This window comes from Oreochromis aureus, linkage group 23 (assembly GCF_013358895.1).
Source record: "Oreochromis aureus strain Israel breed Guangdong linkage group 23, ZZ_aureus, whole genome shotgun sequence".
NCBI classification, from domain to species: domain Eukaryota; kingdom Metazoa; phylum Chordata; class Actinopteri; order Cichliformes; family Cichlidae; genus Oreochromis; species Oreochromis aureus.
In genome coordinates, this window is record NC_052963.1 from 15050711 (window position 1) to 15066891 (window position 16181).

General features: G+C 39.6%; 3 protein-coding genes across 4 annotated transcripts in view; 2 read left to right on the forward strand and 1 right to left on the reverse strand.

Moving 5' to 3' along the window:
* Positions 1-63: 63 nt before the first annotated feature.
* LOC120436015 lies at positions 64-3352 on the reverse strand. Its single transcript, XM_039606259.1, has 5 exons — positions 3243-3352; positions 2783-3091; positions 2391-2508; positions 2177-2210; positions 64-827 (listed from the first exon to the last, which is right to left on the reverse strand). Exons 1-5 carry the CDS (start codon positions 3304-3306, stop codon positions 615-617), a joined length of 738 nt encoding a protein of 245 aa, XP_039462193.1. The 5' UTR covers positions 3307-3352; the 3' UTR covers positions 64-614.
* Positions 3353-9267: 5915 nt separating this feature from the next.
* On the forward strand, positions 9268-11417 carry gemin8 (gem (nuclear organelle) associated protein 8). Of its 2 annotated transcripts, none has more exons than XM_031743372.2 (4): positions 9268-9344; positions 9606-9670; positions 9878-10220; positions 10353-11417. In XM_031743372.2, exons 2-4 carry the CDS (start codon positions 9668-9670, stop codon positions 10610-10612), a joined length of 606 nt encoding a protein of 201 aa, XP_031599232.2. In that variant the 5' UTR covers positions 9268-9344; positions 9606-9667; the 3' UTR covers positions 10613-11417. The 2 variants fall into 2 exon arrangements, with proteins under 2 accessions (XP_031599232.2, XP_031599233.2); XM_031743373.2 differs by having other exon boundaries at positions 9881-10220.
* Positions 11418-13603: 2186 nt separating this feature from the next.
* LOC116323119 (neuronal membrane glycoprotein M6-b-like) overlaps positions 13604-16181 on the forward strand; it is a 50422-nt gene continuing 47844 nt past the window's right edge. The window contains exon 1 of the mRNA XM_039606953.1: positions 13604-13696. Within this exon, the coding sequence (XP_039462887.1) occupies positions 13693-13696 (4 nt within the window). The 5' untranslated portion in view covers positions 13604-13692. The remainder of the gene's footprint in view (positions 13697-16181) is intronic.

Consider the following 16181-nt stretch of genomic DNA (forward strand, 5'->3'; position numbering starts at 1 on the left):
TAAAAGAAAGTCCCCAAACATCAACGAACTTAAGCAACGCTGTAAAAATGTGCAATGATTTAAACAACCGATACGGAAAAATTATTTCAGCTAGAAGTGTTTCTACAAGCTATTTGACGATGGTGCGTAGGAGTGCAGAGGAGTCCTGTGAAACTCTCTTTTTCACAAAGGCTGATGGGTAAACTTCAACTTCTCAGTTCTCACTTTCAGGTGCATGAATGCAAAAATGTTTCATGTCGGTTCTTATTTAAGTTTCACATAAGACGTTTGTGGTCAATTTAGTTTGTGGTCGACGTTTGGTGATTTTGTTTTTTTGTAAACACGTGCATGTGTGTGGGAGTAACATCTGACACTGGTCACAACAACACAACTCACACGCAGCAGTGCAAAAAGTTAAAAACAGTTGCTTTTAATTTGAATGTATATAAAAGTCTAAAAGTAGATCCCATAACTTATTGCTGGGAGGACCTAGAGGCACAATAAAAATAATATGATTTAATGATATAAAGCTTGCACTATGATTTTCTTCCATGTTTCCTTGAACAAAAAACTAGCTGAAGATATGAAAACATCTATAACAAAAAGAAGAAAAACAAAAAAGAAATCGTTGTTTCTTAAAAAGATATATTCTGATATATGTCAAAACTTTGATCTCTCTTTCTTTTGTCTATTTCCTGTTTCAGCTGGGCGGTCACCGTAGTGATGGCTGTATCTGTATCTGTCGCCTCCCTGCTGTTGTCAGCACCGGGCTGATATTGCACAGTCTGGTAGAACTCATCTGACGCCCAGTGAAGGCTTGTGTATGTAGCATCATCATCGACTTTATCCTGTAAAAACATCAAAATCTGTAAGGTTTTTGTGCTCATAAACAAGCTTTCCATATAAATTTGGCAGCCAGTGACTCACTTTAAAAAACAAAGGGTCACATACTAGTTTACACTATGAGCTTATGCACTATGGGCTGTGATCAGGAGACCTGTGATGGTGCTGCTGCTGCTGAGGTTTACTCTCTCTCTGTGGGGTTTAGCCAGCTTCACTGCAAGCAGATGTTACAGGAGCAATAATGGCTGCTTCCCAACTTTCTTCTGCTTCTGCTAGATTAAAGCTAGCATAAAGGTGGGATTTGGGAAGTGATTGCAAAGAGTATCATCAGCTTAAATTCAAATTGAAGACTGCCACCTTTGACCTGCATGCAGCCGTGAACCCATTTGTGTTTGCTGAGCGAGTATCTTGGTAACATGAGCTGCAGGGAACTGCTTAAAGTTTTGGATTACAGTTTTTATTCCATCATTATTCTTATTCTTAATCATTATTCTAATTACCGAGTGCTCGGTCTCTGTTCATTTTGTACTGGACTGTCCACTGATTTCCTCGCTGTGTCACTTGTGAGTTTTCCTCAGTCTCTTCATGTCCTGTTACTTTGTCCTGTTACCACCAGCCTCACAGTGAAGCTTGGCTTTTGTTCTGCTCCGTACTCGGGTTTGTGTCTGACTTTAAGCCAAATTGTGACATTTTGAGCATTTTAAAGGTAAATAAATGTTTCCACATAATTAAGCTGGAAAAACTGTTTCATGGCCTGCTACAAGTGTTGTTGTGAAACCTGAATCATACTGAAAGTCTGAGCTGTTCGCTTAACCGACATCCCCCTGGTCTTTCTCTCTCACTACTGACCCTGAAAGGAAAGAAAAATCCCTTTGACTCTCAGTTCTCTGTGTCTCTAAGATGTGCATCCTTAAAAAGACAACCTTGTTTGTCTTAAGTGGGCTCCTACAAAGCATTAAGCACTAAAAACTAGCAGCATAACTGTCACACATAGCGTGTTTGAGAGTGTTTGATCCTCTAACCAAGACTCTTGAGGTTTTACCACTTTATGTCAAGTGTAACTTTTTTTGTTACACCTTCTCTCTGAATAACAAGTGCACTACTGCAGTGACAGTTGCACATGCTGAAGTGCCAGCTGCCAAGTATGTGAGAGGATTTTCAACTGGTTTCATTGCTCAACTTATATTTTCTAACATATACAGAATTTATGCTTTTAATATGGCAAAGTTTATTATGTTGCATTGGATAAGAAGGCCAGCTAGATTTCTAAATGTATAGTTTGTAGGACTGCACACAATAAATTGGATTTTTTACTGAACGCAGAACAACAGAAAGAACGACGGGATTCACTTACTATTGATCCATGTGGCTCTTTCCTTTTAGGGTATCTGTGAACAAAGGTGAGAGTTAGGGCCATGCAAAACCCTCAAGTAAAACACATTAAACCGTCTTTACAAACTAAAATTGTTTGATTACTGATTGTCCAGTTGTTCTAAGTTACAGTTCTTCTCTCAGTGTGTTGTAAACACAAACTGCTTAAATTTAAAGTCCGAGAAACACATTTTCACCTGCAATGATTTTGTCTCAGGATAAATCCGAGGACAACTCCGGCTACAATGACAATTCCAGTACATATACAAATCACAGTGGAAGACATCAGCTGCCTCACTGGAGAAGTGTGAGCCTCTAGAATAAATCACAAAAGAAAAGGTAGAAAGTGCAGAAAAAATAGAGTACAAACCACCGTAAAACCAGACTTTAGACATTACCTCCAGTTAAAATGTTAGGATCAGTACTAGAGCTAATGTCCCTCAGTTAGTTTTTATTTGAGCCATAGTTTAACAGAATGAGTCTGTGCAGCAGGTCCGATTTGTTCAACAGCAGTCTGCCCTTAACTTGAATAACAGCACAGGAGGCAAACAGAAACAGGTATGAGTGAAAGAACAAAGCAAACACACACCTTCCCCCGAGATAAGGAGATGGATAATATCTGTCCCATCGCTACGTGAACACTCACAGGTGGACTTCCCACTATCCTCTGCTGTTAAATTGATCATCTGGAGAAACACGACCCGGTTTTCTTTTACCAGCCTGAACCTGGAGTCGCACTTGTTCTCAAAGCCCCGTCTATGTTGATACTGCAGACGACAGCCTTCTGCCCTGCTCCCTTTTGTCTTTATCGTGCACACTATTGAAATGTAATCCACTCTAGAGTTGGAGCAAAGTGGAGTGACATCTTTTTGTTCCCCAATGGTTCTCATGATCGTCTCTGCAATTAAAGAAGATGTGATGAAGATCTATTTGGCTGTCTCGAAAAAATGTGTTAAAGACTACTTTAAGAACAATAGATCAGTACTATAGTCTGCTTCTTATTCTACAAGACTTTAAAACTGATTGGATGTGTATAAATCATACAGTACCTTCAGTGTCAAAACTCAAAGACAGAGGCAGAAACAGAGCAAACCACAAAGCCCTCTGGTCCATAACTGCAGCAATGACCAAACAAATCAACACATTATACCCAGAAGAAAACGATACATGCTGAATGCAATCCTTTGACACACTAATCATCAAACCACAAGAGAAAAGTATCAAGTAGAAGTGGAGTCAAGGTCTAGACAGGGAAGTGCAACAAGCTACTGCTTCTAATTGTCAGGTAACATTCAGCTAATGACTGAACTGGAAGGTCAGAACATTAGTGCTAAAGCACATTGTTTACATTTGTTTATATTCCACAGAGGCTTTCACATCAAAGGTTTTCGATATAAGGATATAATAATTTATCATAATAACCCTTTACACCTTTTAAAATTATGTTTTTTTAAGTCTCAAATGAACGCTGACAGCCACTTTCAGTCACAGCGCATAGCTCTGCTGGTTTGTTTTGCCAGCCTTTTACATGGGATGCTTTTCTTGATGTGATCCCAAAGGGATCTGTGCTTCCTCTTGGAACTGAACTGAGGTGGTAACCCACACGTGACCTATTACACCTTCTCATGATCTCTTTAACAAACACTCAACGCACCCTTACTGCTTCTATATGATTGTCAAAGATAGCAGCGAGATGCTGCTAATCATCAATTGATCATCAGCAAGTGTGAGCACCTCTATAAAAGCAGAATTTTGGGGAGTTTGCTGGTCTGCAGCATTCAGGTGTGTTTTAATACATTATGTTCTCATGAGTGGACGTGCCAGTAAATCCACTCAAAAGGTCTGTGTCAAAAAAGTGTTACATCTCCGACTCTACAGGCTTCAATTATCATGTTAAACATTAAAGTTCATGAAAGAAAAAGACAGCAAGTATGGCTTGATTGGAAATGTTTCCTTAAACAAGCCCCTCTTTTCAAAGAGCATAGCAGCATGGGTTAGGTTTGCAAACTTGCATCTCAGCAAACCACAAGACATCTGGAACAGAGATCAAAGTGGAGATGTTTGGTCATAATGCACAGCACCACGTTTGGCTAAAATTAAACAAGCATATCACCACAAACACCTCGTATCAACTGTCAGCACGGTGGAGGAGGGGGGATGATTTGGGCTTGTTGCAGGCACATGACCTGGGAACTTTACCTTGGGTTGACCTTGAACTCTGCTGTGTACCAAAGTATACTAGAGCCGAATGTGAGGCCTCGCCAACATTGAGTGATCAATGATCCCAGCACAGCAGTAAATCTAGAACAGAAAGTAAAGAATGAAGGTGTCGCAGTGACCCAGTCCAAATCCAGACCTCTAATCCTGTATGAGAGTTGCATAGATGTGCATGAAAACATAGTTCCTCAGCTACAAGCAGACAGTTGAAAACTGAAACTGTAACAGAGACAGGTAAACAGACAGAAATGTAAAAATAGACACCAGACCAAACAAGCAAAGACACACAGCAGCTGTTGCTGTTGTCTTCAATATAGATCAGAAAGGTTGTCACTGCGGTAAATGTGCATGTGATGATATAGTTGAATGATATGGTCAAGTAGTGAACAAATGAAACTAGGTCAAAACATCACAATAATGCACGTTAACTGCTATTTCATTTTTGTTTTCAGCTTCTACTAATAAATAGAATCATGTACATGAGTGTGTTAATGTAACGCTACATGTATAAGAGAAAGAAGCATTGTTAAAGTCGAAGTGGCTGTCTGAGGACAGATGTTGCTCCTGAGCGAAGCATGGAGGCTTTAATTGATGAGCAAAGCAGAAATGGGACAGATACAGATGCGGTGTTTAGGGTCAAACATTAGAAAACTCCCTCCATAAACATAGAGACATATGTGACTGTCCAGTACTCTTACGGTATGGGTGGTAATAAATCTTTGAAAAATATTTTTTAATGTTGTTTAATGTTGTTTATTTTTAAGTTTTGCCCGTTTTCTACTGTCCGACTTTGGTGAGCCTGTGTTGTAACCTTAGTTTTCTGTGCTTAGCTAACAGGAGTGTTACCCAGTGTGCTCTTCTGCTGCTTTGGCCCAATGTGTTGTGCATTCAGAGATGCTCTTCTGCCTACTTTGATTGTAATGTCTGGTTATTTGAGTTACTCCAGCCTTCAGCTTATAGCAGTGGTCATTCTCCCCTGACCTGTGGTATCAGAAAGGCCTTTTTCCACCCAGAGAACTCCAGCTCACTTGATATTTCCTCACTCGCACTATTCTCTGTAAACCATAGAGATCGCTGTGTGGGAAAATCGCAGTAAATCAACAGTTTTTTAAAATACTCCGACCAACCAATCTGACACCAACAATCATGCCAAGTTCAAAATCCCTTAGATCATCTTTCTTTACCATTTTGATGCTCAATGTGAACTTCAGCAGGTCATCTTGATCATGTCTACATGCCTAAATGCGTCAAGCTGCTGTCATGTTATTGGCTGATTAGGTACTTGCATAAATGAGCAGCTGAACGCATGTACCTAATAAAAATAGAGCATCATGGACTATAAGGCGTATGTTATTCAATGTTCTTGCAGTGAATAATGGTCAGGTTACGACAGATATTTCGATGGAGGCGTTTGTATCATAACAGCTGCACCATCAGCTGAAAGCAAACAAGTCATGAGCCTTTTTAACAGGATGCAACAGATAGCACCCCAGAGCAAGACCCCCCTCCTACACACTGACAGTGACAATGCTAGTCCATTGTTCCAAGATGCAAGATGCTTTAGCAGAGGCAAGGCTATGTGCACATAAGGAGGGGGCGGTAATACTCCAAAACATACAAAGCTTACAAGAACTTCATAGGAAGAAAGCAAAAAATGAAAAAACCACAGCTTCAGGAACCTCTCAGAGTTTCAGGTGTGGGTTTTTGTGGCCTCCTCTCTGTGCCTTTTGCTCTTGTTTTGTTAGTAATGCTGGTTAGATCGCTGTCTGATAATGGCTTTTCTTTTTCATCTGAGCTATGCAACCAAAAAAGAAAAAAAGGAAAGCTCAAAATCAAGTATAACAGATGCTGTCTGACCAGATTCACCCTTGTTCTAAATATTGTTGTGGGTGACACATAAACAATTATCTCTGAGACCTGCCAGCAGAAGGAGAAGCAAAGGCAATCGCAGATATGATCCCCAAATTGTTCCGTTGAGATTTCAAACACCGCGGATACATAAATCATGCATCAGTGGCCTGTAATTGAGTTCTAATTAATTGTGTCCACTTTTCACACTTCGGGAATGAGGCGATGAAATTAATCCAGATGTTGAATGATGAATTTTTCTAAAATAATAATCCAAACGACTATTCATCTGTATGCTATTGACGAGGTATTATCACTCAGTCAGCAGCATGGGGTGATATTTAGGGAAGTGTAGACAACATACTTGATGAAACCCAGGACCTCTGAAATAGAAAATGAATTACTTATTTTACTTTTTGCTTGTTCTGTTAACACATCCATGTGAACAACACTGAAAAGACACATCTGTCTTTTTGCATTTCCTCTGAAAGCTTTGAAGCCTGAAGCCAATGCATGACCCAGTTATACAGTCAGACATCTCAGCAGCACTCAAACACTCTCTTCGGTTTTTACACCCCCTTACTCAAATATGCGAGCGTCCTCGCTCGTATAAGGTCACGTGTGGCGTTTTTACAACTCTGCGATCAAATCTTAATTCCAAATCATATTTAGAATAAGTTCATTCAAATTACTCAAAACCGGTTCGGCAAATTTTAAAACAGAATCGTAATCTTTTATTGTCATTATGCCAAAAGCACAATGAAATTATATCCTGATTCATTCAGTGCAAAGAAAAGCGAGGAATACACATATAGATATGTGTATATGTGTATATATGTTAGTGCTTGAGTCATTATTGACTGCACAGTTCATGAATTCATGAAAAGATCTGCCTGCATCCATGTTACAGCGTGTCTTTGTGCATAATGTGAATTAAAAGGCAGCATCTTGTCCCATAAATAAATTCAGTTCCAGATATATGTAATTCTGCTTTTCAAAATAAAGGAAAGTTAAGGAAGAATGAAAATGACTTATTATAGCTTTGAAAAAAATAATAAATGCCCATTTTGGCCTTTTATAACCACACAATCACACAATAAGTCCTTACATATAATGCAGTACTAATGCAGAGGTCTATCTAATGCCAGCTCGATAAGTAAGTCAGTCCTGATGGACTCACATGTTAAATCGCCCCACTAAACACCTTTTTTTTTTAAATGTTCACCACCTTGGATTTTGCTAAGGTGCTAAATACATGAGATGCATCTGCAGCCTACTAACCAAGGTAGCAACCCTTAGCTGACAAAGTATCACGCCACCCTTTCATGCAAAACCTCTCTCAATATGGCAGTGACAACAATGTACTTTGACTGGATGAATTTGGCCCCGAAGTATAAGCATACTAATAAGCAGGTTGGAGCATTTCAAATGTCACACAGGACAGGTCTATAAATGTGTATTTATGCCACTATTTATATGAATAGTGGCATTGTAAAGCGCTTTGGGTGCCTTGAAAAGTGCTATATAAAATCCAATCCATTATTATTATTTGTTGTGTATGTGTTATATCTTTGTACAAAGTAAAATATGGGGGCCTTTCTGTGTGGAGTTTGCATGTTCTCCCCATGTTTGGGTTTGTTCTCTCGGGGTACTCCAGCTTCATGCAGTTAGTGGGGTTAACTCCGGAGCCCATAGGTGTGAATGGTTGTCTGGCTCTCTGCCTCAGGTTGGCAACCTGTCCAGAGTGTACCCTGCTTCTCAACCTGTGTTAGCTGGGATAGGCTCCAGCCCCCCTGCGACCCTGATAAGGATAAGCAGAAGAGAATGGATGGGTGGAATTTAACAGACTGACAATTTAATGCTACTGGTTTAATCGTTTTCATTGTCAGAGCTGGGGGTTATGTGCATGCACAGTTTAAGTTTTGAAAGTAGATCTCTATGACCCCAAAAAAGACGTGTCCCTTTGTGGATGAAAACAAGAAAACGAAAGAAAAAAATAGCAGGTGAGGGAAAAGCAGTGAACCTGTTTTAAAACTGCACCATCTGCTGGGCCATTTTATTTCAGTCCAGCACAATAAGTCACAATAATGTTTGTGCCAGATGTATAATCAGCAAGAACAGACATTATATAGTCAACATTGTTCATCAGCATTTGGATTTCTGTTCAAAGATTTTTTTCATCCACCCGACTCCCAACTGCACGCCTCTGTACATGGATGATGAGTCAGTCAGACGCTGATTGGTTGACAAGTTGGCCAAAATACTGAAAGAAGCGTGACTGGAGTTCATGAGAGATGGGAGAAGCCCGAATGTGTGTTGTGATTTGGCGCTATACAAATAAAATGGAATTGAATTGAATTGAATTGAATTGAATTGAATTGAATTGAATTGGCTCATGGACCAACAATAGCACCACTTCCTCCTTCCGACAACAAGCACTGTCTTCAGGTCGATGGGCAGCTTGTACCTGTCCACATTGGCCTTTACACTGCACCTGCTGAAAACTTGGCCACATAAAACACATAAAACTTGATATGGTCTCCCAAGGCAAACAGCTTTTAGATGAAGGACGAGACTAAGGGCAAAAAAAATGTATTAGAATTTTTATTATTATTATTTCCTTCATTATGATACCATATTTTATGCAGTTGCACAAATGACACCCACAAAAACAAATAAAAACCTGTAAATTATTTCCTTTACTTACCTTATTTATTTAATGACAAAACACTTTAGAGCTTCATGATGTTTTAGTGAAGTTTTGCAATAGTATTAGATGAATAACACTGCAAAACGAGTGTCTCTCGTGTAAAGCTAATAACTCAAAGTCAGTGAAATAAACTAAAGCTACCGTTTTACTGGTATAAGGAGGAAAGAATGAATAAATTCATTGAATAAATGTAATATGCTGCGGCGTTTTTATTGTCACGTACGACTTCGAACTGTTGACTGTGGGTGCGTGTTCGCACAGGATCCACTGGGTGGCGCCAAATAGCCAGCAGTTATTGTGCAGGGACTCAAGGGCTGCTGGGAAATTTTCTCCGAGGAAGTGAGATGAGATGCTAAACTGCTTGGCTTCACAAGAGGTAAGAGTTTGATCATGTGAGGGATTTATCGGGTCAAAACGCTTACACTAACACTTTAATGATGTGAAAAGTCGGAGTGTGTTGTTGGCGTGTGGCTGGGTGAAAAGTGACGTACGTAGCGTCCATTTTTGTTTGCCAGATGTCAGCACGCGCCTCGCTAACCCGCAGTGTGTTGTGAGAGTTTCTCAAACACCTGCAGTGTTTAGCTTACTCTCTGTTGGCTGGTTTGCCTTCGTAAACCACTTTGTTCATAAACTGCAGGTTTGCCGATGACGTAACAGTAACAAAGAGGAACATCTCATAAGTTGCAGCTGTCTGCAGTCATGGTGAGTAAACTGAGATAGAAATGCTTTTATTTTGTAGGATCACGCCCCTTATTGTACCCTCAACTGACAAACGAGGCTTTATCAGGAGCACTCTTTAGTTCATGTTCTTGCATGCTAATCATTGTGATCACTCAGAGAGGACTCTAGTATGCATTTTCTTGGAGAAATGACCGATCTGAGAAGACCTTTGCTCATCTTTCTCCTCAGCAGGAGGACATAAGCACTGTGATGTCCTGGTTTTCCAGCCCGGTGTACAGCCGATACTGGCAGCACTACCAGCAGGCCATGGCGTGGCATCAGAGGCACAGGCGCGCCTACAGAAAGGCCTTGGAGGCTGCCTACGGCCCCTGCTGCTACCAGGAGGAGGGACGTAGTGACCGGGCTCGCTATGCTGACTGGAGCTCTGCAGAGAGCAACAGCGAAGACGAGGAGGGCGGCGTGGAGGAAAGCAGCTCGGAAAGCGAGATTGAGTGCGATGTGAGCAACATGGAGATCAGTGAGGAGCTCCGGCAGTACTTCGCCCAGACTGAGCGACACAAGGAGGAGCTCAGTAAGTAAACAAAGGGGAGCAGGTGCTTTAAAAGGTCATTTTTTAAAAGCGCAGCCTCTCCAGATGTTTAGTCTAAGGTGAGGAGCCTGTCTGGTATGTGTCCAAAAATGGTCTGTGTTGTCGTTCTTGCAGAGAAGCAGCAGCAGATGGAGGCGGAGCAGCAGGGCAGCTACGTGCCGGCCGACCAGGACCTGCACAGTTTCTCCTTGCAGAGCAGTGTCGCCCCTCCCTTGGAGCGACCCGGCGAAAGACGCACGGCCGAGATGAAGAAGCTGTACGGCGGGGATGCGGCCAAGATCATGGCCATGGAGGCAGCAATGCAACTCAATTTCGAAAGAAACTGTGACCTGAAGCAGCCCAAGTACTGGCCCGTGATCCCGCTGAAGCTATGACGCCGTAAACAGTTTGATCTGGAGGAGATCCATGTTCTGATCCCTCTATGAGCTGCTGATGTAGAACTAACGGGTTTAGGAGGTTTGAAGTTATTTCAAGGAAGAAAACAAAACTTCTGCTCGGCCAAACACGAACATCTCTGACCTGTCGGCTGCTGCTCCAGATTAAAAACCTCTGGCTGTGGCAGTAAAACACGACATCTCCTCGAGGTTTACCCTTCTGCATAAATTGGTTTTTAATTTATGGCATTAAACGCCAGCACTTAGTCCCCCAAAACATCCTGTTGGTTCGGCGCTAAAAAGTGAGAAGCAGCGTGAGCTGAGGGTCAGAGTTACAGTAAATTTGCCCCCACAGGTGATGCAAATGTATTCAAACAGCCTGCGCCTGTGTGTTTCCTCCTAATCTCTTTTTGTTTACCCTCTGGCTCGCTGATGTTTCATGCTGCAGTAGCTCCTCTTATGCCTGTCAACTTAGTTTAACCACAAAAAACAGAAAACATTGTCAGCCCCACCTCCTCCCCCCTCCCTGTGTTCAGATTTGGGAGCGTTCCTGCATGGCTGCCTCTGATATTCCTACACAACAAGAGTGATTTGTTGTTGTTACTTCTAAAGTGCGGTTCTCCAATTCTGACATTTCACTGGCTTCAAAGCCACTCGAGTGCGTTCTCTGGGGGGGGGGGATGTTGACTATTCTGTTTTATCTTGTTTGTGTTTGCACCAAGCTGCTCCATTTTTTTTTTAAACTGGAGGATGTGTATTTTATATGATTTCTGTTTGTAATAAAGTGTTTTATGTCCACATGAAACTTCCTTTGCCTGTGGTGATTTTTAGTGGCATCGCTGTGAGATGGAAATCCGATTATATAACTGCTCGTCAGCACATTTCTGTACTCAGAAATAAAACTGGGCCAAGTAATTCAAGTTAGTAGGACTTTTGTTTAATTCGAATTTTTATTTACTCAACATAAATTAAAGCTTTTTGTGTCAGACTTGGAAGATTTATTTCTGAATTTTTGGGTAGTGGATGCAAATGCAGTTTTATTTTTCATTAAATGTAATCATTTATTAAGTGTTGACACTAAAAATAAATGCAGGCGTTTTGTATTTTTCTTACTTATCATGCCCAGAATTTAATTCCCACAAAAAAAGAAGTGAAACTGTGATGCTAGCACTTTCAGTACTCTGTATTCAGCTGCTCAGAAGGGACGAGTTTTCATTAGTTTACATGTCGTTTGGTATTTCAGTCCTCTGATTCCCCTCTGCGGGGTCATGAGATAAATTGGATGGGTCGCGAGATTAACGGGAGAGGATACGAGAAAAACTAAAGTTCTTACTTCTTGGGCTTTTCTCTAATCTTTTTGTGAAATACTGGATACTTTTTTCCCCTCAGTGAGCTTCTAAAGAGCTTTTAAGCTCCTTGAGCGATGTGTGATTTAGTGCTATATAAATAAATTGATTTGAAATTTGAAACTTGAATATGCACATAGACTACTAGTTGCTTTTGGTACATATATATATATATATAAAGCACATTGAGGCAACTGTTGTTGTGATTTGGTGCTGCATAAATAAAATTGAAATTTAAATATAGAAAAATTAAATATTTGACCAGTCTTCTTCGTTGAATTGGTAGGCTTGTTTAGTTTCAGAGCACAGGCCCAACCTTTAAACATAGTTCTCAAATTTTCAGAACGCTTGACGTTGAGGCTTTCAGAAGGTCTTTTCAGAGTTTAATGTTAGCCTGCTTTATCCATTCCAAAACCAGTTTTGATGTATATTTGGGATCATTGTCCTGTTGGAACACCAAACTGTGTCCACATCTGAAACCATCTAACTGTTGATTTAAGGTGAAGTTGGAGAATATGGAGGTAGACCTCCTGCTAAAGAAGTACCAGTAGCAGCAGTGCAGCCCCAGAGCATGATGACAGCTGATACACTGTTCTTAGGTTGTAAAGCCTCACCTTTACTCCTCCAAACTGTGACCAAATACCTCAACTATAAAACTTTTCTCCAGATGGTATTTGGCTCGTCTACGTGTGCAACTGCAGATTTTATTTGAGCACAAAGGTGTTGGTTTTGGAGCAGCTGCTTGTTTCGTGCTTGGGGTTGGGTTGCTTCTAAACCTCCTAACCAATTTCCTAAAGATGAATGTTTGGTTCTTCCTCCAGGTCTTTGTAAAGTGGTGACACATCGGAATGACTTGCACTTGTTGTTTTAACCAATTAATTAACTAGTTAGCTAGTAAATAGAGTAAATAAATGCAAATTAATTTTAAAAATCACATTTAACCATAAATAGATACATGAATAAACAAACATGTAAAACTTCTTATAAGACCATTGCAGAACTCCTCATTATGATTATGAAAGTCACAGGAACACATTAGAGAACATCGAGTAATTAAATCTTTTCAGTAAAAAAAAAAAAAAAATTCAATTAAAAATGAAAACTATAAGTAAAAACAAGGTTATTTTAAAATATTCTATTTTTATTGATAAATAAATATTGAAAAAAATGTAAATATTTTTCATTTAAATTGTATATTCAAAATTGTTATTATGACTCATGAGTCAGTGATTATGGGTGTCACAAGAAAAGTAAATGACATGATGATGTGATGATATGATAATTGTATGAGCAAAAAATAAACAAATATTTTCATGAATTATTTATTTATTTATTGCCAGTGAATAAATAAATAAATAATACGCTATTTAAAAAGAAAAAATACATACATAAATATTCAATGAGCGAACGAACAAATGTAAAACTGATTTAAATGAATTAAAGCTGGGCTGTGCTTTGTTAAAGCAGACGTCTGTCTTATAATTTGGCACGAAGAACCGACGAGGACACTTGTCTTGTGCGTTTGGATTAATGAAGCCTTATCCATTTCTAACCCCGGGGGTGACGTCACACGCCACCCCCCTCCTCCTCCCTCTGATTCCAGAATGGGACGTGCAGTTGTTTTCATCCTGCCTCCCCCCTCCCCTCTCCTTCCCCTCCTCTCCAGACAACCTGTGGACATCATCTTACAGTCACTTACAGTGTCCGGACCAGTTTCCACAAGAGCTGAAAAAAATGGGTAGGCGAACTGTGTTTTTACATTTTCCTGTTTTTGCTTATTTTGCATTTCAACTGTTGCAAAGAGGAGCGGGTTCATCTCGTGTTGGATGGTGCAGAGATCTGTCCTGGCCGTGTTGAGCTGCGTGTTGTCGGTGTGATGGATTCTTATTTGCATGTCTGATTATCACTTTGAAGCCTCGGGCGTGTAGAGCCAGCTCGGTCTGTTAACTTTCACCGTTTCACTCTGAATATCTTTGCAGCCTTTTGTCACACGATCACTCTTCTGAAGCTCATTAGGCAGTTAGTCAAATCAACGTGCCCGCGCTCTCCTGCGCGGTCGTGTTTCTGCTGATTGATGTCACACTGTGCCATCAGAAGACGCTGTTGGCGTCTTGGCAGTGGTGCACGCGTGTGAGTGGAAAGGGCATGAATTAAAGTTTTTACACCTTCAGAGAGAGGGTGGATGTAGATTTCATTTTAGATTTAGACTAATTTTCCTTCAAATAATCCGGATACATGTTCCAGATCTTTTTAAAGATGTTTTATAAAAGTTCAAAATGTACAAAAATCCCATCCTCGCCAAATCACGTGATGCATTTCTCCTGTTGCAAGGTAAAAAAAAAATTGGCATTCCTTGACTCTCGGCTAGCACACAGCGGTTACCTCTCCCCACCTTATCTACTCATGTGAGAGTTGATGTTGATTGGATTAAGAGGGAGTGATCCGCTCCCCGCTGTGGATTAAACGGGCTGGACACGGAAGACAGTTGTTGCGTAGAGGTGGATGCTTGTTCCAGGGTTTTTGCACACTCGTTGTTCTTTTATTAGCTCAAATCAGATTGGCAAGCTCATTGAGATTAAGATTTGCTTTGTTTTCAACAGGAAACAGAAAGTATGGCACAGGAAATGAGAAGAGAAATAAAGAAACATAAGAATTATTCAGAATTCAGGGTTTTATTTAAACAGTGGGAAGGGAACTATCTTTGTAAGTAGTTGTGCAAAGACAGTTTGATGTTCTCCTCTTGACTCATAAATTGGAGGAACTGATATTAATGGCCACCATAGTTGTATTACTAATGCCATGTACACTATTTAGTTTTATTTTCTAGCTGAAAACAATGAAGAAAAATAATTTAGAAATTATGTTGTTGCATAGTTGGTCCAGCAGGGGCGCTGACTTTACTTCTCGCAGCACATGCAGCAGAGAGGCATCACCGTTGTGGGTCCTTACCTTATTGGTTTGGAAAATTGAATTATTATTATTATTATTATTAATTATTATTATTATTATTGTATTTAAACTGATTTTCTCATTGAGATCTAGTTTTGAATACAGACCTGTGTGCAAAAACATATACAACTGAATAAATCAGACAACGCGTCATATGTGTTATAGTGTTCCATGTGTGAGCAGCAAAGAGTTTAAATCCAACTTTTCCAAGGTCAGAGTGAATAAGAGGCTCAGCTAAACTTACAATGTCCTGTTGCCTGATGTTGTAAGTACTGCATTTAGATTTCATTTAAAAAAAATTTAAAATGTAGACTTAACCAGGCAAAAACCTTGTAAATAAACCATGCTGCTCTATTCTGTTTGCTTGGGAGGACCATCCTGCTTTTTTGTGATACACAGAATCAAGAGGCTTCAAAGTGGACAAACATTTAAACAATCAACAGATTTGCATATGTACATTATATATAATGTGTGAATATACCTACACTGTAAAATCTAATTAGTTCCCAGAACTCAAAAAAATTATGGAAACTCGTTGCCTCAAAAAAATTGAGTAAAGCTTAGCTAAAATGACTAAGTTAGGACAACTTATTTACTTTGAGTACTCTGTACAAGCTCATTTGTTCCCAGAACTCAAAAAATTGGATCAAGTTTACGTAAGATGACCAAGTTAGGGCAACTTACTCATTTTGAGTACACTGTACAGCCTTGTTAGTTCCCAGAACTCAAAAAATTATGGAAACTCGTTGCCTCAAAAAAACTAAGTAAAGCTTACTTAAGATGACTGTTAGGACAACTTATACATTGCAAGTCTGCAGTATTAACAATAACTTGATATTTCTGACTGTACAATACTAATTGTTTACCTACTGACAAACATGTTAAGGTCAACTAAATGAAAAAACAATTTGTGGTAACCTGAATATGATTAAAAATAATTAACAACACTTTTTGTAATGATGTTAAATGAGCCCAACTTTTATTTTCAAACACAACAAAGTATAACAGCCAACATACTGGACACTGTTCTGCTGAACAACAAACAGTTATATTGCCATCACTGTTATAATCTTACAATGAAACAAAGTCTCAGATTTAATTATTCTGAAAATAAGTTTAGGCCTACCACAGTTTGTTTTGTACTTTACATTACTTATATAATCAAAATAAAATATTTATTGTTCTGTCACAAGTGCAGTCTCTAATTTAAACAACACATTTGTTTTCCATTTCAACACATGAGCTGGAATGTTGTATTATTTTAAGGATGCTTG